This window comes from Saprolegnia diclina (genome assembly GCF_000281045.1).
Source record: "Saprolegnia diclina VS20 unplaced genomic scaffold supercont1.9, whole genome shotgun sequence".
In the NCBI taxonomy this organism is placed as follows: domain Eukaryota; phylum Oomycota; class Saprolegniomycetes; order Saprolegniales; family Saprolegniaceae; genus Saprolegnia; species Saprolegnia diclina.
The window spans coordinates 497,717-520,449 of record NW_008246076.1 but is presented as its reverse complement, the minus strand read 5'-3'; the positions used below and the strand labels follow the sequence as shown (position 1 = coordinate 520,449).

At 56.3% G+C, this 22,733-nt stretch overlaps 8 protein-coding genes across 8 annotated transcripts; 3 read left to right on the top strand and 5 right to left on the bottom strand.

The window, feature by feature from the left end:
* The first annotated feature begins 1,017 nt into the window (after positions 1 to 1,017).
* SDRG_03857 (hypothetical protein) lies at positions 1,018 to 2,597 on the top strand. Its single transcript, XM_008609501.1, has 6 exons — positions 1,018 to 1,237; positions 1,283 to 1,389; positions 1,429 to 1,575; positions 1,629 to 1,956; positions 2,007 to 2,320; positions 2,367 to 2,597. The coding sequence occupies exons 1-6, from the start codon at positions 1,033 to 1,035 to the stop codon at positions 2,553 to 2,555; spliced, it is 1,290 nt and encodes a 429-aa protein (XP_008607723.1). The 5' UTR covers positions 1,018 to 1,032; the 3' UTR covers positions 2,556 to 2,597.
* A 171-nt stretch (positions 2,598 to 2,768) lies between these two features.
* On the bottom strand, positions 2,769 to 4,667 carry SDRG_03856 (hypothetical protein; the record flags this gene model as incomplete). Its single annotated transcript, XM_008609500.1, has 3 exons — positions 2,769 to 3,607; positions 3,661 to 4,488; positions 4,531 to 4,667. Coding segments are annotated over 3 exons (1,673 nt in total), but the record flags the coding sequence as incomplete, so codon positions are not given.
* A 389-nt stretch (positions 4,668 to 5,056) lies between these two features.
* SDRG_03855 (hypothetical protein) lies at positions 5,057 to 6,908 on the bottom strand (the record flags this gene model as incomplete). The annotated part of the gene is made up of 3 exons (XM_008609499.1): positions 5,057 to 5,524; positions 5,568 to 5,868; positions 5,919 to 6,908. 3 exons carry the CDS (start codon positions 6,906 to 6,908, stop codon positions 5,109 to 5,111), a joined length of 1,707 nt encoding a protein of 568 aa, XP_008607721.1. The 3' UTR covers positions 5,057 to 5,108.
* Positions 6,909 to 7,036: 128 nt separating this feature from the next.
* On the bottom strand, positions 7,037 to 11,015 carry SDRG_03854 (hypothetical protein). The gene is made up of 7 exons (XM_008609498.1): positions 10,882 to 11,015; positions 10,007 to 10,837; positions 9,649 to 9,958; positions 9,281 to 9,606; positions 7,938 to 8,729; positions 7,574 to 7,886; positions 7,037 to 7,529 (listed from the first exon to the last, which is right to left on the bottom strand). Exons 1-7 carry the CDS (start codon positions 10,993 to 10,995, stop codon positions 7,111 to 7,113), a joined length of 3,105 nt encoding a protein of 1,034 aa, XP_008607720.1. The 5' UTR covers positions 10,996 to 11,015; the 3' UTR covers positions 7,037 to 7,110.
* A 199-nt stretch (positions 11,016 to 11,214) lies between these two features.
* Positions 11,215 to 13,224, bottom strand: SDRG_03853 (hypothetical protein). Its single transcript, XM_008609497.1, has 3 exons — positions 12,175 to 13,224; positions 11,825 to 12,128; positions 11,215 to 11,717 (listed from the first exon to the last, which is right to left on the bottom strand). The coding sequence occupies exons 1-3, from the start codon at positions 12,706 to 12,708 to the stop codon at positions 11,257 to 11,259; spliced, it is 1,299 nt and encodes a 432-aa protein (XP_008607719.1). The 5' UTR covers positions 12,709 to 13,224; the 3' UTR covers positions 11,215 to 11,256.
* Positions 13,225 to 14,068: 844 nt separating this feature from the next.
* On the top strand, positions 14,069 to 15,884 carry SDRG_03852 (hypothetical protein; the record flags this gene model as incomplete). The annotated part of the gene is made up of 4 exons (XM_008609496.1): positions 14,069 to 14,188; positions 14,243 to 15,064; positions 15,113 to 15,425; positions 15,472 to 15,884. The coding sequence occupies 4 exons, from the start codon at positions 14,069 to 14,071 to the stop codon at positions 15,882 to 15,884; spliced, it is 1,668 nt and encodes a 555-aa protein (XP_008607718.1).
* Positions 15,885 to 16,202: 318 nt separating this feature from the next.
* On the bottom strand, positions 16,203 to 18,038 carry SDRG_03851 (hypothetical protein). Its single transcript, XM_008609495.1, has 3 exons — positions 17,870 to 18,038; positions 17,053 to 17,826; positions 16,203 to 17,001 (listed from the first exon to the last, which is right to left on the bottom strand). The coding sequence occupies exons 1-3, from the start codon at positions 17,993 to 17,995 to the stop codon at positions 16,285 to 16,287; spliced, it is 1,617 nt and encodes a 538-aa protein (XP_008607717.1). The 5' UTR covers positions 17,996 to 18,038; the 3' UTR covers positions 16,203 to 16,284.
* A 655-nt stretch (positions 18,039 to 18,693) lies between these two features.
* On the top strand, positions 18,694 to 20,590 carry SDRG_03850 (hypothetical protein; the record flags this gene model as incomplete). The annotated part of the gene is made up of 4 exons (XM_008609494.1): positions 18,694 to 18,819; positions 18,860 to 19,684; positions 19,730 to 20,027; positions 20,074 to 20,590. The coding sequence occupies 4 exons, from the start codon at positions 18,694 to 18,696 to the stop codon at positions 20,547 to 20,549; spliced, it is 1,725 nt and encodes a 574-aa protein (XP_008607716.1). The 3' UTR covers positions 20,550 to 20,590.
* Positions 20,591 to 22,733: the final 2,143 nt, after the last annotated feature.

Here is a 22,733-nt window from a genome sequence, read left to right as displayed (position 1 = left end):
CCAGTTTGCAGAAGCTGAAGCGAAGGGGCAGAAGAAGATGCGAGACCACCCTATGGCGCGTCGACCAAGTTCAAGTCAACGCATCGGCGCCAACTGCAAGTGCAATCTGGTTCGAGATGCAGTTTCGACGGATCCTCCCGTCAGACACTGTTGGACAAGCGACTGCCTTCCTCAACACCGCTTCCGCCGCGAAGACACTTACGACTTGGCTAATACCAACCGCGCTTGCTGCCCAGGCATTCCGAGGGCGGAACGCAGCACCGGTTTAATAAGGTCGATACAGATATGCAGTTGGCGTTCCCATATTCGACGGCAACGTGTCGTCCGATACAAAAACGTGCCTCGTGCGTGGACAGGTGCTGGACCAGTCGTAGAGTCGCTTACGCTTGTATTCCTGCAGCGAATATCGTTGTTGTTTATGGCGTTTGTCGACAGAGACGTGTCATTGACACCACTGCCCCTGCGTCCTGGACTCAGCACTACAGCGACGAGGGCCCAGCATGCCATTCTCGCTTGGGTATGGTACGAGATTTACTTGCTGTGCTTTTACGAATTGGAGACTGTCGGAAGAGGTACTTGATCGTCGGCGCTCTCCTGGGCGCCTTGCATGTCCCTTTCGCAGCCAAGCCACTAAGCCCAACTTGGATGCAACCGAGTTGAACTAAAACTGTACTAGTGGCCCCCAACGCGGCGCTGGTGGTGCCAACGTGACGTCGAGGGCGGTCAAGCCGTTGGCTGGACGACTGGGCTAAAGCAGTGTGCTGGCTGGATGTGGTTGTCAGCTTCTTTAACGGCATCGAGCTGCTCGGATCGCGCGAGATCTGCAGCTGGCAATGCTCTCGTTGGGCCTGAGCGTACAAGGCTTCTCTGCACACGATAGCAACGTCCACGCCTAGCTGCGGACTGGGACGGACTGTCGGAGCCACGGATGCAACCTTGTGCTTGATACCTTGATTCTGTTTGTTGACACTGGTGAGCATCATCCGTATAGTAAAGTGGCACGGTATCCGGATGCAGGCGGAATTTGCGATCATGGTGGACGACGAACTCAGCGTCGCGGGGCTGCGCAACCTCGGCAACACGTGCTACTTCAACGCGGTGCTGCAGGCGCTCGCATCTTCCAAGCGCTTCGTCGCCCACCTCGATGAGATCTGCCCCATGGACGATGACGACGAGGCCACGCCTGGCGACGACCGCTGCCTCGCGTTCACGTCCGTGCTGCAGCACTACCTCCATGGTACCGACATGGCATCGTCCTGCAACGGATACCGACTCGTTATAGAGCTCTCGCCACGCCCACGGTCTACCATCGGCGGCGCGGTCGAGCCGCGCCTCTTGAATGCGCAGCTCGGCAAGAGCATCCAGGGCTTCCGCGGCAATCGCCAACAGGTGCGCGCTTCCATCGTCCTTTTCTCATGGCATGGACAGGACGCAGAAGAGTGGTTTCAGCTCATCATGGAGCTCTGCGAAGACGAGTACAAGAAGACGCAGCCGAAAGGCTCGCTCTTTGACTTGATCGGGCGCGCGCCGGCCGAGAGTCACAACCCGTTCTACGGCCTCAGCGGCACGCTTCTCGTGCGTCCCCCACTCTCCCATACTTGGCTTTATCGTACGAGGCGGCCATGTAGGAGTGCACGCGCTGTCATATGCGCAAGCCCATGTGGACAGACCGATTCCTCGACCTGAAGCTCTCGCTCTGCGGCAGCATGGACGGCCGCCACGTTTTCAACCACCTCCGCGAGTCGTGGCGCCACTATACGAGCATGGAGCGCATCGACGGCGTCGAGTGCACCAACTGCACGCTGCGCGCGCTTCTTGCAGTCGTCGAGGAGCAGCGCGACGCGCTGGCGAGTGGCGATCCCATGGAGTTTGTCGACGTGCCCTCGCTCTGGGAAGGCGGCGACGCCCGCAACGTGCTTCGTGCGGACGTGCTCGAGTGGCGACAGAACCTTCTCGGTACGTTTCTTCTTGATACATTGATACAAAACAGCGAAACTACAAAATAGATATCCTCGGGACGCGCCTGGCGTCGACCAATGGCGTGTGCGACTTGGACATGGACGGCTCGGGCTGGACCGACGACGAAGGTCTCTGGCTCGACAAGAACGGGATCGAGGACCCGCGCGCGTGCCGGCGGACGTACGCGCCCTTCTTACGCCATATCCGGCTCATGCGGTGCCCGGACGTGCTTGCGTTTCACATCAACCGCAACGTCTTTCTGCAAGATGCCATGGTCAAGCTCGACTCGTACCTCCGCTTCGAGTCGACGCTCCTGGCGCAAGACTTGCTCCTCGACGACGACACCAAAGACCACACTTATGTATTGGGATGGCGCTTGGATAGTATCAAGTTGATACCTTTTGTAGGATCAACTGGTCTACGATGCGATCGCAGTGATTGTTCACCACGGCAACGAGCGGGGCGGGCACTACACGTGCTACCGCCGCTTGGCACCTCGTCGGTGGGTCCACGTCTCAGACGACCGTGTCCTCGATGTACCGACCTCCGAAGTCGCCCGCGCCAAAGCCTACATGCTCTTTTACGAGCGCCGATAGAAAAAACATTTTGTTTCAACACACGCCAACGTACAACAGCTAGTACGCTCGCAAGTAGGGACAGCTAGTGGCTACGATTGTACTACTAGTAGAGCGTAGCACGAGTGTGGAATAGGGCTCGGGTCGCGGACTCTGCCAATGATGACGAAAACCAGCTGCCGTTTGGGATGGTCGAGGGGCTAGATAGGACAGCGTCGGCGTCACTCTGTAGTAGACAACGGTAGCACGAATATCGATTGAAGCTTAGTCGCTAATGAAATGCGCTCGTGTTTGCTGCGGCATATGAAACAACCCCGATGGCGGCGCAGTGCCCGTGTACAAAGTGTGCAAGGACCACCAACGCATTACGAGCACCACGCCGACGGCTCGTTTCCTAGCGCCAGTTGAAAGCTGCTCTTGTGCGCCGCAAGCTTGGCAAACGTGCGCTCGGCCGTCGCAGCTTTTTCGACCGAAATCGCCAACGCGGCTTCAGAGCCCAATCGGTCGAGGCTCGAGAGCAGGCTGAGCCGCTCCAGATGCGTTGTCCGACCTCGTGCTTTGGTCAACACAAAGCAGTCGACGCTGCGGAGACTGGTCGTCGGGTGCATCTTGTATCGAGCATCATGCGCAAACGCAGCATAGAGAGACCCACCCGACTCGTCGACGAGACCGCGGCGCACTGTGATCGATCGTACGAGCTTGAACAACAGTCGGTTCTTGACGCTGTTGTAGTCAAGACTCGCATACGGAACAGACGTCGTTGCCTTGCGGCTGCAGCGGGCGCGCGCAAAGCCATAGACAATTGGGACAGCGGCAATGAGAAGTGTGAGCAGGACGCACCCAAAGAGCACATCGACTTGGTGGTCCTGCATGTCGGTCGATGATGGGAGGCGGAAGAGGTAGTAGTACAAGTAGACCACGACGGTGTTGGCCTGGAGGTAGTCGACCGGGATCGAGTACACGGCGACGCAGACGGCAACGATCGTCGGGTCGACTTCGACAAACCAGTGTTCTTTGTGATACCGCTTGAGACAGCGCGATGTGAACGCGAGCGCGAGGTAGGCAAACCATACCTAGACGAAATGCATCCATGGGATCCATAAAAAGATAAAAATTGTGGCCGTACCGTGCGGGAAAAGTACAAGAAGGCGAGAAAGAGCGTGTAGAGATCCACAAACTGCGTCGCGCGCACCATGGCAATGCCCATGTACTCCATACTGAACCAAATGTCCAACGTGAACGCCGTCGAGACGATCGGGTTGAGCAATACGAGGGCCGTTGGGTCCCCAACGACAATTTCAAACGACGTACATGGAGGAGTGCGTCGCTGTAGCCCGTGGGTCGTCAGCGTCCGCGCCAAATGCAAGCAGTGGCGGTAGTAGGCGCGCCACATGACGCGCAGGACGTAGCATGTGAGGCCAACGCGGTACGCAAATTTGCACCACAGCCAATTGTAGAAGCGGCCGAGCTGGAAGGTAAACGTGAGCGTGTAGACTCCAGGCGCGTCAAATCCGGTTAAATCGTTGCCGGTCGTGAGCCAAACGCACTGCCGCCCGACGAGGACGGAGGCAAACTTGCCGTACTGGCACGCGCCGACCTTGTCCCAGCGCAAGGCATCGCCAAGGGTTGCGTTGCGGTGGTCGATCGCTTCGAACGAGCAGAGAACGTTCCAAAAACCACCGCTGTAGAAAATGAGTCCCGGCAAGCCCAGCAAGAACGAGATGCAACTCGACTCGGGCTGTGAGGTGCGCATGTCGAGGGCCACACGAATGACATCGGTGCGTGTGCTATCGTCGACATAGTAGGACGACGCGTGGGCTAGCGTCTGCCGGTTGAAGCGGGCTTGGTTTGATGCGAGGTACCATGCGTTGAAGGCCGAATAGTTTGCAAACACAGGCTCGGGGGCCTCGCTTGCGCGCCACGGGACTTGCTCGGACAAGTAAGCTTTCAGCGGCTACAACCGCGTGAGTCCATCTCAAACTCAGGCAGCATGTACCATGGAGGCGATGTTGATGAGCATGGCGGCGCTGATAAGTACCGAGATCTTGTTCCAACGGACGGGGAAGTCGAGCTTCGCACTCAACTCGGAGGACGAGGGTAGCTCCCATCGCGTTGGTGCGACCTGCGTCATCGCGCGACTGGACGGTTGTATCTAAGATTAGGTTTGCTGACGTGGCAGCACCGCAGCGCGCGGCGGTTTCAAAAAGAGGTCGTTGGAGGTCGTTGACGACAGATTGGGAGTGCGGGACAACGCATGGACGATGCGCTGTGCTCTGTGCGCAGAGTGCACCCAAAAAGCTTGGCGCAAAATACTGTGAGAGTTTTGCATCGAAATACTTGAGAGCTACGTGCCGAGATATTGTCTACGACCAGGTAGCGTCCTGACTTTTGCAGTAAAATCCTTGCTAAAATCGCTGTGCAAAGGACGTCATATTATGAAGCCCTAGTTGATATCAATGGTGCGATCCACTAACTAGATCCCAACGCCCTTCCATCGACATTACCGAGGAAATATATATGTATGGGCTACGAACGTGGTCACATATATAGCCAATACGTTCTTATGTCTGTCGGCTACATGCACCACGCAGTGCGCGCAATGCCCCGGTGTATGCAAAACGACGTGCCCGTGCATTCGATGCGGTCCAAAACGTTGACGACGCTCTCGGTGCTGCCGTCCGTGATTGTCAAGTGCGGGTTCGTCGGGTGGCAGTCCAAGCTCCGCAGGAGACTGAGACGAATCATTTGCTTGGGGACTCCATGGCTTTTGCAAACGAGAAAGCAGTCGACGGACCGAAGACTGATCGTCGGATACCTCTTGTAGCGCGGGTTGGCCTCAAACACAGCGTACAAGGTGCCGCCAAAGGCAAGCGCTTGGCGATCGCGTCGACGAAAGCGGCGCAAGACGAAGAGCACGAGCCGCGCTTTCACGCCGTTGTACGCTTGGCTGCTGTATGCGGCACGGCGGCTCGACAATGCTGGCGTTGACCCTACGCATAATGCTCAGCAGACGCCAACCGATCAAGGCGCTACGGCAGCGCGATCGGGCAACCCCATAGAGTACGGGAAAGAGAGCTATCGAGATGGTCAAGAGCACACAGCCAAGCAGCACGTCGACTTGCTCGTCTTGCGTGTCGCGCGAGGCTGGCACACGGAAGAGCCAGTAGTACGCATTTACGATGCGGGTGTTGGCTTGGAGGTAGTCGACTGGGACGACGTACACGGCGACACAAATCGCGACCACCGTCGGGTCCACGCCGGCAAAGACGTGTTCCTTCGCAAAGCGTTTGAGAACTTTGGACGAGACGCTCAGTGCCAAATAGGCAAACCAAACCTAGCAAACGAAAGTCTATGGTTTAATATGGACACCCACTCGCCATATACCGTGCGGGAAAAGTACATGAACGCGAGAAAGAGCGTGTAGAGATCGGCGATTTGCGTCGCACGCACCATGGCAATGCCCATGTACTCCATACTGAGCCACACGTCGAGCGTAAAGGCAGCCGAGACGACCGGATCGAGTAGGATGAGCGCGGTCGGGTCCCCCATCACGAGGTCGTACTGCCACGCCAAAGATGTCGGCGTCGGAACGGTATGGCCAAAGCGCTGGACGATCGCGCAGAGGTGTGTGCAGTGGCGGTAGTACTCGCGCCACATTTCGAAGCACACGTACAAGCTAATGAGACAGCGGTACCCGAATTTGACCCAGAGCCACACATAAAACCGGGGCAGCTGAAAGATAAACGTGAGGGTAAAGACCCCCGGTGCGTCATCCTGTGTCAGGTCGTCGCCGGTCGTGAGCCAAATGCACTGTTTGCCGACGGTGGTGCCGGCAAACAAGCCGTACTGGCAGACACCGCGTTGGTGCCAGCGCTGGTCGTCCGTCCCATTGAGTCCACGGGGCGATGCGGCAAAGTCGCAAAGAAAGCGACGCATGTTGCCACCGTAAAAGATGAGGCCCGGCAGACCCAAGAGAAAGTCGATGCAGTCGTCGTGCGTGCGTCGGCGCATGTCGAGAGCGACACGGATGACATCGGTGCGCGTCGCGTCGTCAACGTAGTACGATCGCTGGTGCAGGAGTGTGGACCGGTTGAAGCGCGCTTGGTTCTCGGCCAAGTACGAGGCGCTAAAGGCAGCGTACGAGTCGTAGACGGGGTATGGCGTGTTGTCGCCTCGCCACGGCAGCTGCTCGGTCAAGTACGCCTTCATCGGCCACACGGAAGGTGTCGGCAGGATCGAGTGAAAGGAACATACCATGGAGACGATGTTGAGGGCCATCGCGAGACTCACAACGACTGAGAATCGCGTCCAGCGCACCTCAAAGCGCGTGTGGACCAGCGACACGGCTGGACCCGCCGGCGCCACCTTGGTCATGTTGTCCTTTCTGGCAACTCTATTGATAGAAAACTACGTATGACGTGGCATCGGGAGACACCGGTCCGCCTCAGCGCGAGGCTCATATGTCAATACGAACGAGTGTTTTTCGATAAATATTTTATCTGGTCGAATAAGACTCGTCGCGGCAAATGTCCGTAGAAACTCAGACAAGTTCAGCATAAACTATAGTAGTGGGTTGTTAAATACACCACGGCGACGGAATCCAAGGGCGTCGAATTGTCGGTGGCTGACCCGGGTGGAGCACGAGCTCGTTCATGTTGGAGGTGGCAACGACAGAGGCAATGCGGACGGCCAATGTCGGGTCGCCAAGGTTGCGGTCGAGGCTGCCAAGGAGGCTCAGACGCATCTTGGACACGAGTGCCTCGTTATGGTAGCAGAGGAGAAAGCAGTCGGCGCTTCGAAGGCTGATGGTCGGACAGTTTTTGTAGCGCGAATTGGCTGCGAAGAGAGCGTACACGGAGCCGCCCTCAGCGCGCGGTGCCGGCGCTTGCAAAGTCGATAGAAAGCGCACCAAAAGGCGGCTTTTGATGCTGTTGTAGAGTGGACTGGCATAGTCTTGCAGCACGGCCGGCGCGACCTTGTGCCTCCACCTTGTCCCTACGACGCATATTCGAATATGTACATCAAGTCAATATACGTACTATGGCGAGCCCACGGCGGTTGGGCAAGGCCGTACAACAGTGGGAGACTGGCAACCATGAGCGTGTACATGGCACAGCCAGGTCCAAGTTCGTTCTCATGCGCTTTTGCGTCGTTTGGCACAAACGCGACAAAGAGCCAGTGGTACAAGCGTACGAGCCACTCGACGAAAACGCTCAGTTGAGACAGCAGCGGGCCGTAGATGGCGACGGCGATAGCGACAAGCGTCGGGTCGACCTCGCAGAACGCGTGCTCGCATCTCCATTTCTTCAAGGCATGTGCGACCGCGCAGAGGGCAAAGTAAGCAAACCAGACCTAGTGCCATGCATTGTCCTATTGTCCATCAACGACATCGAAAATACATACCGTGCGAGAGAGGTACACCAAGCTCAGAGCCATCACCCAGAGGTCGTCTGCCTGCGCGGCGAGAAGTATCGCGACACCGATCGTATTTGTACTCAGCCACGTATCGACGACAAGGGCGAAGGCGACCCACCCGTCCATGAGCACAATTGCCGTGGGGTCCCCCAGTACGAGTTCGTACCGCCACGTATGCGCGTCCAAGCCGAGGCAGTGCCCGTGCGAGCGCAAGATCGTCTCGAGGTCGCGCACGTGCTTGAAGTAGCCGCTGTAGAGACGCTGAGCAATTAGACCCGTGATGCCAATGCGATAGACCAACTTGATCCAAAGCCAATCGTTCCAGCGGGTCGCCGTGTACGCATACGAGAGAACGTACACGTCAGGCGGATCTTCTTTTCGCTGCGAGAGCCAAATGCACGAGTAGCCAATGTCCAGTGCGCAGCTCCGATCGACGTGGCACGCGCCGTGGTTCACATACGCTCGCCGAATATCGCTGGCGAGGAAGGCGCAGAGAAAGTTGAGTTGGGCGCCGGTGTAGTAGATGAGGCCGGGGAGACCCAAGGCAAAATCCGTGACGCAGCGCAGTGCAGTGGGCGTCGCCGACATGTCGAGCGTACGGCGCAGCACGTAGATGCTGCTCGTTTGGTCGTACTGGTACCCGAGCGCGGATACGTCGCTGTACGCGGTCATGTAGGCAGAGAGCGTTGCGTTTTCGAAAGCTCCAAACGGCGCAAAGACGGGCGAGACGATGGTCGGGGCGATGCCTGGAAACGACTCGGAGAGGTACGCGCGGGCAGGCTACACCACCCCACCGTAAAGAGGGTTGCAAGAGGCGAACGTACGATCGATATGAGGTTGGCCAGCATGGCGAAGCTGAGAAGCAACGCGGCGCGATTCCGGCGCACGCGAAACTCGCGCGCGGGGCCTGCCACGACCGGAACCTTGGCCATTCCAGTGAATGTATATATATAGTCGACGACCTTTCTACTCGTGCAACAGCGAATCTGCGTGCGCCAAGAAAATGAATGAATGGGGATGTGCTTGCGCGTCGATGTCGTCCATCGCGTGTCTTCAGCTTCAGACGACACCCGTGTCATGCCACGAGCACGATCGGCTTTGTCAAACAGGATTTGGGTTACGTCATATCGGCGCAATGAGATTGCTTCAAAAACATACTACAAATACGCTAATTTTGGAAATGCTAAGATCCAAGGTCAAAAATGGACAGTCAAGATCGCTCAAATGCACCAGGGCGAGGCTTCCGTGGGTCGGCGCATGGTAGGTCGACCACTGTGACCACACGTAATTTCATTCGCGATGAAAGCGGCTTTGCCTTCAGCATTCTCCACCGCGAGCTCGGGTGTCGCAGCGTTGCAGTCGAGGCTGCAGAGAAGACTCAGCCGTATCTTGGACACGAGCGACTCGTTGTGGTAGCAGAGGAGGAAGCAGTCGGCGCTTCGAAGGCTGATGGTCGGACAATTTTTGTACCGCGAATTGGTCGCAAAGAGCGAGTAGATGGCGCCGCCGCGCTCGAGAATCCGCTTGGTCGCTTCGACTGGATACACGTCGGCCGAGGGTCGGAACGGCGCCAAGAGACCGAAAATCGTCCGGTTCTTGATGCTGTTGTAGAACGGACTCGCATAATTGGGCGTCTTGCTTCGGTGCTTGCAGAACCCTAGTCGCGCTATGAGACATGCGATCGCGTACTCTCGTTTACGGTGGCGCAGTGCCGGGATGGCAAAGCCGTAGGCCAGTGGAAGGCACGCAATCAGTAGCGTGTACATGGCGCAGCCCGGCCCGAGTTCGTTTTCCTGGCCGAGCAAGGACGAGGGCACAAGCAGTGTAAACGTCCATTGGTACAAGAGCGCAAGGAAGCCGACATTACCGCTGAGCCACGAGACAAGCGGGCCGTAGATCGCAACACCGACGGCCACGAGCGTCGGGTCGACTTCGGTAAACGCATGCTCGATTTTCCATTTCTTCAAGCAGTAGGCCGCGACGCAGAGCGCGCAGTAGGCAAACCACACCTATGCAATAGTCCAACATCAAAAATGCCAAAATCCAGTGACACAAACCGTCCGCGAGAGATAGACAAACGTCACAAACATGACGTAGAGGTCACCGTTCTGGGACGCGCGCAAGACCGCAATGCCGACCGAGTTGGTGCTGATCCAAATATCTACGACAAACGCGCATGCGACACTTGGGTCCATGAGAATGATGGCGGTCGGGTCGCCCAATACGAGCTCGTAGCGCCACTCGGTCGGACTTAGGTTGGCGCAGTGTCCGCGGACAGCCAAACACTCTTGGAGGCGCTGGCAATGCGCGTAGTATTGTTGCCAGAGACGCCACGCGACAAAGATCGTCAAGACGGTGCGGAACCCGAGCTTCCACCACAGCCATTGGCTCAAGCGGGTGCCCGTAAACGTGTACGTGATCGTCACCACGTGTGGCGACAGCTCTCCGCCATGGACCGCATCACCGGCGCTCAGCCACACGCACGAGTGGCCAATGACGATGGTGCAAAACTTGTCAACGTAACACGCGCCAACCTTGTCCCAGGATGACGCGTTGACGTCAGCGTCCGCGGCGAGGGCACAGACGAGGTCCAATTGCACTGGCGTGTAGTAGATCAAGCCTGGCAGGCCCAGTACGAACGACGCTAGGCAGTCGGCGCGAGACCGTATTGGCTCATGGTTTGTCAAATTCAGCGTCGCCCGGAGCACTTGGACGTCCATGGCAGCGTCGTCAAAGTACTTGGAGCCATTCGGCAGCGTCCACGGCGTGTAGTGCGCCTGCTGGTACGCTAGCGTCGCATTCGAAAAGCTCGAATAGTTGGCAAATGCGTCGGGTAGTGCCGGGACGGTTTGCCACGGGAGAAACTCGGAGAGGTACGCCTTCATGGGCTACAGCGCTGTCAAGTGTGGACAGTACACATGGAATGTCGTACCATGGAGAGGATATTGAGCAACATGATAAGGCTTACAAGCATGGCCGAGCGGTTCCGCCGTACGCAGAAGCGCACCGCCGTCGGACTAGGACCGACGCGGGTGGTCTCGCCCATTCGAAAATAGACGACTTTGGTGCACTGCTCTATAAACAGACGGACCAAATTCGTTTTGTGGCTAATGCAGACAGTAAACAAGGTAGAAAGAGGCGAGGCGCGAAGTAGACGGAGAAGCCTCTTTACGATAGGCTCTCTGCTGTGGATCCAAACCGGTATTCTCGCAATTCGACAACGACGAGACACCTTAATCGAGGTAGAGTTGAAGTCACTCACGCGTCGTGCTCATGTTGGGGCATTCATTATATGTCGAGTAAACTTTTAGATGCACCAAAGCGATGGCTCGCGTGGCCGAGAGAGCGCGATTTGCGCTGGCGACGGCAGTAGCGCGAACGACCCTTGTACAGACACGAGCTGCGTGATCTCGAGTGTGTTTGCCGGGTACTGCGACGGCGTTGGGTTGGTCCGAATCGCCCGTTGCGGGTCGTCGATATTGCAGTCGAGCGCGTGCAGAAGACTTAGTCGAATCTTGGACGCTAGGTGGTCGTTGCAGTAGCAGAGAAGGAAGCAGTCGGCGCCGCGGAGGTTCATGGTCGGCACCGCCTTGTACCGCGGGTTCCAATCGAACAGAGCATACATGAGGCCGCCATACGATGTGCCCAACTTGGCGTCGCTGGTGCGGAGCGGATGAGCGACGGTGAAGAGTGCTCGGTTCTTGAGCGAGTTGTACTTGAAGCTTGCGTAGCCAGCAAAATTGGTCAATGCGTCGTGCCGGGGCTTGCCTACCATATAGCATATCATAGTCTATCTCAAGTTCTCAAAATATCCCGTATCCATATCATCACGAAAAGTCAACTCCCAAATATTGCGCAAAATGAAAATACCATACCAGAACGGCGATACCCGGCGGCAAAGCCGTACGAGAGCGGGAGCCAGGCCACGAGGACAATGTAGACGCTACCAACAAAGACGATTTCGATGCGCTCCGCGGGCGCTGGCTCGATGCACACCAAGAGCCATTGGCACCACTCGAGAAAGTATGGGACAAACCCGCCGAGGAGCCAAATGAACGGCCCGTAAAACACAATCGTGACCGTCATGAGCGTCGGATCAACTTCGGCAAACACATGCTCTTTGCGGTACTTTTTGAGACCATACGAGGTGACACAGAGCGACATATATGCGATCCAGACCTAGAATGTTGTCATCACGACACATTGTACATCCCACAATATATACCATGCGAAAGAGATAGAGCGCCGCGCTAAGGAGCGTCGTGATGTTGTTGATCTGCAGTAATTTGAGCACAGACGCAGCGATTACATGGGGCGAGAGACACAAATCCATAAAGAAACCACCGACAACCACCGGGGTGGTGACGAGGATCACGGTTGGGTCGCCCGCAATGAGGTGGTAGCGCCACACATATTTTTTCTTGAGGTTGTTCTGATGTCCATTTTGGCGAATAAAGCGAGCATGTGAAAAGTAATGGCGGTAGTACTTGAACCAAAGACAGTGCAAAATGGCACTTGTAGAGACAACGCGGGTGACAAATTTGAGCCAGAGCAACCACGGGTACGGGTACTGCGTCAGCGCAAACGTCAACGTAAAATCACCACTGTGATTCGTCATGGCCAAGTCGTTTCCACGCTGGAGCCATAGACACTCGTTGGCGATCGGAAGCGAGAGAAACGTCACAGTCAAGCAAGTCCCAGGGGTCGGCGACAGCAACTCGCCCCGCGATGCTGCAAATGTGCACAAAATATCGTTCATGGCGGGACCATAAAAAACGACGCCGGGCAGTCCCACGAGAAAAGCCGTCTAGCACCCTCTCGAGTCGTTCATCAGAGACGAGGTATTGAGAGGGCGGACGAGACGTCGAAGCACGTAGCTGTTGCGCTCTGGGTTGGCGACGTAGGGAGCACCCCTTGGCAGCGTATCTCGATTGTAGAGCGCTTGGGCGGTAGCTAGCGTCGAGACGTTGAACTCTGCAAACGTCGCAAATGGCGGGTTGAACGGCGCGGGGGCAGTCCACGGAAACATCTCGGAGACGTACGCCTCCAGCGGCTACATATATATAGGATTGTATCGAATATAAGATCATATTGCGGTTGCATGGGTCACCGCACCATAATGATCATCGAGATGGAGATGAAGAGGCTCACGATGAAGAGGCACGGGTCATGTCGAAGCTTGTGGCGCCGACGCGTTGCCAGTTGGAGGGTGTCCAGCGTCGGGCTCGCCGCCACCTTGGCGCCAAGCATGAAAACAGCTAAATATAGGCAGGCTGTCTTGGGCAAAAAGAGTTTTTGCACGAGGACCGGAAGGAGCATTTGTCTTGGGCACTCATCATTTGACAGAGGCACCTGCTTGGATTTTCGGTGATAATGATTCCTGTCATTATTTTTTGTTATCAAGCGCTGCGACCACTTTACTTTGTTCCGTCTTCAATGCGCTGCCATCCGCACGCCTCGCCGTTCCGTAGCAAGTCGCTACGAGTCGACACGCCGCAGCCGTCTCTATAAATGAAGGTAAATCTTCGAGTTCAAAGACACATTGTTTCCACCGCACCGCACTCGCTATGCCGGGTAAAATTCCAAACCCGCACAGGTTCTGTGCCCAAAACCACTTAATGCTCTCTGATTGGCCAAAAGGTAGCAAATCAAAAGTTTTTTTATTTGATTGGCTAGCTTTTAGATAATCAAAGCGAGCTGTCCGGTTTCGAGCACAGAAACTGAAACTGACTGCTTCTGCCTCCCGAGGTCGCCGGTTCGAACCCGACGCGCCGATTTTTCTATCCGGATTTCCCCCCCCATCCGGACACGAATGTCACTGAAGACGGTCACCATAATAAGGCCACGCTCGGCAAGTGCCACAAGGAACACAAGGAAGAAGCAAGATGAAAACGACATATGCCGGAAATTCGTGCCTACCGGAAATTAGGTTGGAGGCCGGACGACCCTAGAAATAGGACCCTTAATCCGTAAAATTCGAAAGACTCATTTCAACAACAGAAACTGAAACTGAGCACCCTGTGATTTGTTTCTCCATTGGCGCGCGATACCGTTGGTCCAAACATTGCTTGGAATAGATGCGTAACGGACCCTCAAGATAGAGAGCGCCTGTAGCAAGGATGGCCAAGGTCGCCGACATCAGTTCGCCCGCGTGGGCCGACGTGCGCAGCTTTGGCGTGCGTCGCAATCGTATCGCGCTAACCATCAGCTGCGCAATGCTTTTCAACATTACCTCCATGGTACCAACACCGAATCATCACCGCCACTTTCATACACTCTGCATTTGTTGATAGCCCATGAAGGCGTACCTCTCCGAGTACGTTCCGTGGTCCGCACCGCCGCTCCTCAACACTTCGTATGCCAATTACTCGGCGTTCAACACGGATTTCTTGGCGCAGAACCAGCGCTTGTACAACGCTTACACGCTCGTACCCGGCACATCCTACTACGAAGACGCCATTAACGACGTCCAAGTGCTCCGCAAGGCCATTGCCTTGCCCGCGCCGATCCCAAGAGCGACATGCTTGCAGTCGTTTCTCCTCGGGCTTCCCGGCGTCATCTACTACACGGACGCCCAACTCGACATGGTCTGCGACCTCGCGAGCGCGACCAATGTCTCGGCGTCAGCATGGCACCACCGCGGCTCGTGTTTCTACGATCTCTTTTGCAACATTGAGATTGGCCGGTCGTGTCTCTGGCTCGAGGCGGGCGATGCGATCAAAGTGCGTAATGCGTCCGAAGGACTCTTTACGCTCACCTACGCGTTCAGTGCGACACGGTTTGACGCGTATCTCTGGTTCAAATTTGTCTACCGCATCGGCAACACGATCTTTGTCTTGTACCGCATGTGGACGCAATACTACCGACACTGCTATCATCTGGAGCATCTCTTGCAAACGAGCGGTCACAGGACCGATGTGAGCGCGAATGAGTGGCGCTACGAGCTTGTGTTGGGCGACCCGACCGCGATCATTCTGCGGGATCCGTGGGTCGCGACCACCTTTTTGATCGACATGTGGCTGAGCACGGCCAACGTCGGCATTGCGGTCTTGCGCGCATCCCAGAACGGCGACCTCTACATCATGTTTGTGACCTTTGTCTATCTCTCGCGGACGGTACGTGCCATTGGATTTTGACATTTTTGATGTTGAACTATTGCATAGGTGTGGTTTGCCTACTGCGGCCTCTGCGTCACGGCGTACTGTCTCAAAAAATGGAAGAAGGAACGTTCGTTTGCCGAGGTCGACCCGACGTTGGTGGCGATCGCGATCGCGTTCTATGGTCCGCTCATCTCGTGGCTGAGCGGCAACGTCGGCTTCCTCGTAGTATTTTACCAGTGGATGTTTACGTGTCTCGTGCCATCGACCAACCATTCCACGCAAAACGAGCTTGTTGTCGGCTGTACCGCCTATACACTGCTCATCGCGGTGCTACCGGTGCTCTATGGCTTCCTCGCTCCGCGTGTCCACTGCCGGGGTGCGGTTCGAGTGTCGTTTCGATGGTCTTATGATGGATCTGCTAGTTTTTTTTTGGTGTTTTCGCCGGAGGCAACATGCGTACAGTAGTCACCGCTACAACAACCTCAAGAACCAGATCCTTCTGGCGCTCCTCCGTCCGTTCCGCACCAACAATATTCACATGATTGCGAGAGGCGGCACTGTGTACGCCGCGTACAACGCGAGCGCGCGCTTGAAGAACTGTCCGACATTTAGCCTCCGGAGCGCCGACTGCTTTGTGCTGTGTTATCGCCACGGCGAGCTGCGTGAGAAAATTCGCCTCAGTTTTCTGAGCTCCCTCGACACGCGTGAAACCGCGATTTTTGAGGCGACGACGTCGACGCCGTATCACTTTAACGAGCTCGTTGAGACGACCAAAGAAGGTGTCAGCTCCTTTGCGCTGCATAAACCGGCCCAGCCGTCGGTCTGGTGCTTGTAATTCGATGCTTGCACACCTCGTACAACCTACGACGGCAGTAAATTGTCGTCTATCGTCTCGTGATTGCGTCAAGAAAGGACAATGAATTAGCCAAACGTAGTATGCACCACCCACCCCTTCACCTACGAATCGTTTAAACGTCTTGAACGTTGAAGTGAAATTTGCCAAAATAAGCGTCACGACTTTGCATACAAAGTGTCGGAATGAGTTAATAGCACTTGGTCGCTCGGAGTCTGCGGTTGACGGAGCGCCCCCTGTGACCCGACTCGCTACATGAAAGCTCGCACTCTCACAAAACAAAATAATCTGCAACGCCGTCGACGCAGTCAGCTATGGCCCCCACAACATAATACATCATATGTCTCGTGCAAAGTGGGCCCATTCGAAACTCGATTGATAGTCACATACACCACGGCGACGCATTCAGGGAACACAAAAGCTGCGGCCGAAACACCTTTTGATCGGCTGCTGCCTCGTGGTCGGGAACGACAAGGTAGTTGAAGCAGTAGGCACTCGCGCCCGGTACAATCTCAACGATATGGTCACTGCTCTGAAGGTCGAGATGCGCTATGAGACTCAAACGAATCTTGGAGTGCAGCAAGTTGTTGCAGTAGCAAAGCAGGTAGCAGTCGGTTCCTCGCGTGTTGACAACCGGGAGGGCCTTGGCGCGGGCGCAGCGACGAAACAGCTGATAGATCGAGCCGCCCATGTCCTTGTCGTCCTTGCCGCGCAGCGCCGGCACGAGCGAAAAAAGCACGCGATTTTTGGTCGAGTTGTACAAAAAGCTGCTGTAGCGCACCCGCTGCACGCGTCGGCGTCGACAGGGCGCTGGACGCAGGCCAAAGCAGAGCGGAATCGTTGCAATGATGAGAATATAGACGGTGCCGGCGACCGCGACTTCGATTTGAACACGGTCGTTGGTATACCAGCATACGAGGAGGTAGCGATAGGCGTCCAAGAAGCTCGGAAGCGCTACGTTGGTGACCCAAACAAGCGGGCCAACGACCAGCACCGTGAGGCCGAGCCACATCGGGTCGACTTCTGTAAAGACGTGTTCGAGGCGATAGCGCTTGAGCAGCTTGTTGACCGCGACAAGCGAGAAGCAGGCAAACCAAACCTACGAGATTCGGACGTTAAAAAGGTCAATGAAAAGGCCCCCGGCGTGTACCATGCGGAAGAGGTAGATGGCCGCTTTGCACAACGCGCCAATGTCTGTCACTTGAAGCAACCGAAGCACGGCGACGGCCACCATGTGCGGACTCAGAGTAAAATCGACAAAGAAGGCGCTAACGACCAGCGGGTCCACGAGCAAGGGTGCGGTTGGGTCGCCTGCAATGAGCTCGTAGCGCCACGTACAGACAGGCGCCAAGTCATTGTGATGGCCGTACACGGCCAGGGTGCGCGCCAAGCCCATTAGCGGGCCAAAATAACGTCGCCAGAGCAAGCCGAGGAGCAGCACCGTCGTGCCCGCCCGCCACCAAAATTTGAACCAGATGAGCGCCGGGTAGGGGTATTGCGTTAGCGCATACGTCAGCGTATACTCCGCGCTGTCGAGAGAGCCATCTCTTGTAAGCCAAATGCATTGGTGTGCCAATGGCAGTGTGATAAAACGCACAACGACACACGTGCCCCGTAGATGCCACGCACCACTGACCGAGTCGTGGGCAAACGACCGCAAGAGGTCGGCCATCGCGCTGCCGTAGAAGAGGACCCCCGGGAGACTCAGGGAGCTGCTCGTGGTCGACAGGGCATGTCGGCACACGTGGGCATTGCGCGAAACATCGAACACATAGGTCGCGCCGTCGGGCAGCGTCGAGTGCGAGTAGAGCGCTTGGTGCGTTGCGAGGGCCGTTTGGTTGAAGAGCGTTAGGTTGCTCAGGTCATGGGCCACGGGCAACGCGGTCGCCCATGGCAGTGTCTCGGAAATGTAGGCTTCAAACGGCTACATGCACATGAGCTTGAGCTTGGTCCTAGGCGCAATGTACCATGGCGACGAGGGACGCTGAGAGAAGGAGACTCATGGCTGCGAGACCGCGGTGGTACTGGACGCTGCAGTACGAACGCAGCACCGCGGCGCGGCACGGACCTGGTACGATCTTGGTGCCGCGCATCCTTGCGTCGCTGTAAATAGCCCCGAGGTTGGTGTGGAGAAACGGCCAGTTTCAAAGAAGTCAGCGGTCGTCACTTGACAGCACGGCGTTTGTCCGTCGCGGAGCAAAGAGCTAGGAATTCGCGGAGGTACATTGTTCGAGCCCACAGTGTGAACTCCAGCGCAATAGCACAGGTTGCACTCCTCCCGAGCACTGAAATGGCCCATGGAGCAGTTACTTCTTGGGGCATGGTAGCTTTCTTGAGAAGGGCGACCGACATCTTTAATGACAACACAGCACGACCGGTGGGCTTGGCAGGGAATGTTCCTTCGCTGTACGACCCTTGCAGGTTGCATGAAACGTGGACCTCAATGCGTGGACCTGGAGCACGGATCGGACCATTCCTTGCACCAAAGGCACAATAAAATATCCTTTCTTGCACACAAGCTGACAGCTGTGCAAGATGCAGCATTGGCTTGATCGCCCTCGACCGAGAACGTATTTTCCCAACTGCCCTAGCCCACCACCCAGTCGCTTGAGGAATGTCCAGCAGTTCGTAGCCACTCGTTTTCGTCCGTTGGAGATGTCAATCCAAGATTAGGAGATGTCATCCGGCCGGCCATCGGACAATGCCACCCTTTCTGGAGGTTTCGCGGGGTGGTTTGACCCAAATAGAAACCATTCGCCAACCTGCAAAACGCAACGTCCAACGTCGGAGTATGGAAAGCTCCAAGGTAGGACCGACGTCCGAGCTGGTGCGTGCGGCCAAGAAGCCACCGCGCTTCAAGCGGCACCGCACTGCGCTAGCAATCAGTCTCATCATGCTCACCAACCTCGCCTCCTTGGTACCCCATGAATATGCAAGCACTGTTTAATGTGCCCTAGCCGCTCAAGGCGTACCTCTCCGAGCCATGGCCGTGGGACATCGACCCCAACATCCCAACGTTGCCATCCAACTTTACAGCGTTCAACACCTCGGCCTTGGCACGCTACCAGCGCCTGTACAACCGCATCTCGCTGCCCCTCGGTGCGACCTTCGGCGTCAACACGACCCACAGCGTACACGTGCTGCGAATGACGGTGCAGACAGCCAACACACCGGCCATGTCCGCCGACGACTGCCATCGTCACTTCCTCGTCGGGCTGCCCGGTTCCATCTATTTTGGAGAGAGCATGCGATCGCTGCTGTGTGAGTTTGCCGCCACCGACCATAACGATACCAGCTGGAACCATCGAGGCATTTGCGGTCACACGCGCATGCTAACGATCAACCTCGGCGAAGCATGCATCTGGCTTGTCGCAGGCGATGACATGCTCGGTCGCGACACCACCGGCACGTACACCTTGTACTACGTCCTCCGCATCTACTCGTACCCCGAGTGGCTTTGGCTCAAGCTACTCTATCGACTGTGTCTGACGTGCTACGTTCTGCTGCTGCTCTGGCGCCGGTATTATGGCCCGTACGTCCAGCTGGAGCGCGTTCTTGCTGTCCATGGGCACCGCACCGACTTGAAAAATGCGGGTGCGTGGCGCTACGTGGTCGTGCTTGGCGACCCGACAGCGCTGGTTCTTATGAACTCCAACGTCGCCGTCGCCTTTCTGCTCGACATTTGGATCAGCTCGGATACGCTCGGCGTGGCCATTCTTCAATCGAGCCAAAACCAAGACATTCCGCTGCTGCTCATCTCGTTTTTATACCTCTCCCGCGTCGTACGACTAAGCTCTTATTTTCGCTTTTAGCCTTGTTGCTGTTAGGTTTGGATTGCGTATGCGGCGATCTGCCTCGTCTCGCGCTGGCTCAAGCGCTGCGGCAACGAGCATCGCTTTTCTCAAGTCGACCCGACGCTGTTGGCGGTCGTCGTCTCGATCTACGGCCCACTCCTGACGTGGCTTGGCAGCAACGTGAGCTTCTTTCTATCCACGTACAGCTATCTCCTCGAGTGTCTTCTCACGGACCAAGACAAAGCGATTGAAGTCTTTCCTGTCGCCGTCTTTTACATGGTTCTCATGGGTTCCATGCCGCTGCTCTACGGCTTTGGTGCGCCCTATCTGCGTACGTCACTGGTCATATCGACTGTACTCTGATACGCTAGTTCCAGGCCCTCGAAAAGTTGCACCGCTCAGTCGGTCCTTCTACACAAGCTGGCGCAACAACAACTTCAAGAACCGGCTTTTGCTTGCAGCTCTCGGCGTCCATCGCTGGAGAAAAGACGACGACGACGACCTCGTTTCACTGGGTGGCACGCTCTACTCGATCCTCGAGCTCAACCCAAAGTACCAAGCGTCGCCTGCGATTTGCAGCCGCGCCGCCGATGTCTTCCTCCTCTGCTACGAAAACGATGTTCTCCAAGCCAAGATCCGATTGAGTCTCATGTGCAGTTTGGACGGCGCTGCTTCGCGCCACCACGCAGCGATTCCGGACGCCGCGTCGCCGTCGCGCTACATTGTCAACGAGCTCAAACGTCCGTTGGCCCAAACCTTTGCCTCGGTCACACTCGGAAAGCCTCTCAGAACGTCCATTGCGTCCCCTCTCAGCATTGCACGACCCACCGTCCAGTCCCAGTGGTGCATGTAATAAAGCAACATATCCGGGCAGCAATAGCCTTGGAGGCAGTATTGTTGGACGTCTTCCGGAAGCATCCAGTGGCGTCGATCGTTGTCCAGTCAATGAATAGAAGAGGTATGGTTAGGTTCGCGCGCCTTTTGTTCACTGCAGTCCCCGGTGGAAGACCTACCCCTAGTACAATTTGACGGACTTCTCGTCCAAACGTGAGTCGCTGCCATGAGCCTCGGCGGAGCTGCACGCTAAAACATTAATCGAGTGCTATCGTACTAGCATGAACAATCTTTTCTGTGACGGACGACGTTCCAATTCCAGATCGAGTGTCCTCTACACGGCGATGTCGCATTGAGTTTTCGTTTCGAAATCTTATTCCGCGTACTCGCCGACTTGCGCGACGCAATTTCATGCTACTGTAACGGCACCTGCAGGTGTCTCTAACCATTTTCACTGACGCATTGGAGGACTTTGCGTGCCAAGGCAAGTTTAACTTGCTTGGGGGCAAAGCCGTCGGCGTGTATTCACCTTGTTGGGTGGTCGGGAGGTGGTACCAGGCTAGTGGTAATAATAAAACCTGAGCCGCCGTTGATCAACGTCTCGAGCGAGGTGCATGCCGAGTCGAGCCGAGTAGAGGCGGTGCCGAGACGGCGCCGACCGACTGGTGCTGGCGTTGACAAACCCGAGCCAAGGTCGAGTCGGCTTCGATCTCGCTGCAGCGTCGCGGTCGACTTGACCTGAGGATGCGTGGCATTGTATCGTCGGGTGGAGATGCGCTAACAGCCCTATTTGGAGGCGCACCGGAACGTATTGCAATCGCGCGTACTCCCAAGCATTGGTTCCAACGGCCTTCAACTCGACGCTTGAGCCTTGCCGTCGACTCTATCATCCACATTCCACCGTGTCGCATAGGATCGTAGGCCTCGCGTGTGGCCTCAGAGCCTTGGCTGTCGTCGTATAGTCGTAGTACAATGTGAAAGACCGCGCTCCATTGAAGAAAATCACTTAGTTTGCTACAAATGTACCCTTTTAACACCGAGGCGAGAGAGGAGTGTTGTACCAACGTACAACCGTGCTCAAGTACGGCAGTCGTACGCGTGATGTGTATCGTATTTGCATAATCTCCTCATGTCGACTGAAGAGATTGGCATGGGACCGTTCTCAGTCATCGAGAACCCGCCACCATGAGCTGCCGCCATTTGATGCAGAAACTCGAGTTGCCTTTCCCTTGTCAAGTTCAACTTGCGTTCTTTTAGTCACGTAATGACTATATAGGTGTTAGTACTAGAATCACCCAACAAGCCAGGCGTGTCAAAGGCGACCTCGCACTTGCAGTCGGAGTGGAAAAGGAAAAGGTCATTGCGCAGCATCCAAGGCGGGGCTCGAGAGAGGCATATGTAGCCGCGGACCACCACCGAGCCACGCCACCGAGGGCTCCGACCCGAGATTGCCCTTGAGCTTTTTCACATTCGTCGAGAACGACCAACCTCATGTACGTCTACCATCTCTGTGCTCACACGACATGATGTACGTGTAGGCTGCACCAGTAGACTAGTTGTCATGCTGCGCAGTGGAAAGAGAAGAAGGAACAGACTACGTTGCTCGAGGCGGCTTCGTCCGACACCAAGCCGCCAGATCCTTGTGCGCGCCGTCGTGCAACGCGGCTGCACGCTCCCGTGCTCGTCAAGATGGCAAAGGCAAGGCGCCCAGCAGCAACGACTGGCGTCTTCGAATCAAGGCCGGCAGACCAAGCGTTGCTGCGCCGGTCACGCGTCCAACGACTGCCGCTGAGCACGAGACGGCAAACCCCGAGTTTTACGGCGAAATCAACTACGCGGCCATCTTGGCGCAGCGCAAGAAGACGGCCAAGAAGGAGAAGGCAGCCAACAGTTTCGCTCAAGGCGGTCAATACTCCGCTCAAGGTGGCTAAAGCCAACTGTGCACCAAGCACGCCACAAGCGCCCGCATTGCAGCTCACGCCGCTGCAACAGGAGTTCAAGGCGATCCGCGACGCCACGGTGCCCGCGCAGGCCCTTCGGCCCGAGGTATTCTTCGAGAAGGTCTTGGCCCACATCAAGAAGCCACGCAATGCCAAGCGTGCCGGCATATTTGACGTCGCCCAAACAGGTCCAAGACGTCTTTGGGCCGCTCGTCGTCGCGGAAGCGCTTAGCGGCCTCGACCTCACGTACGTTTTCTATCTC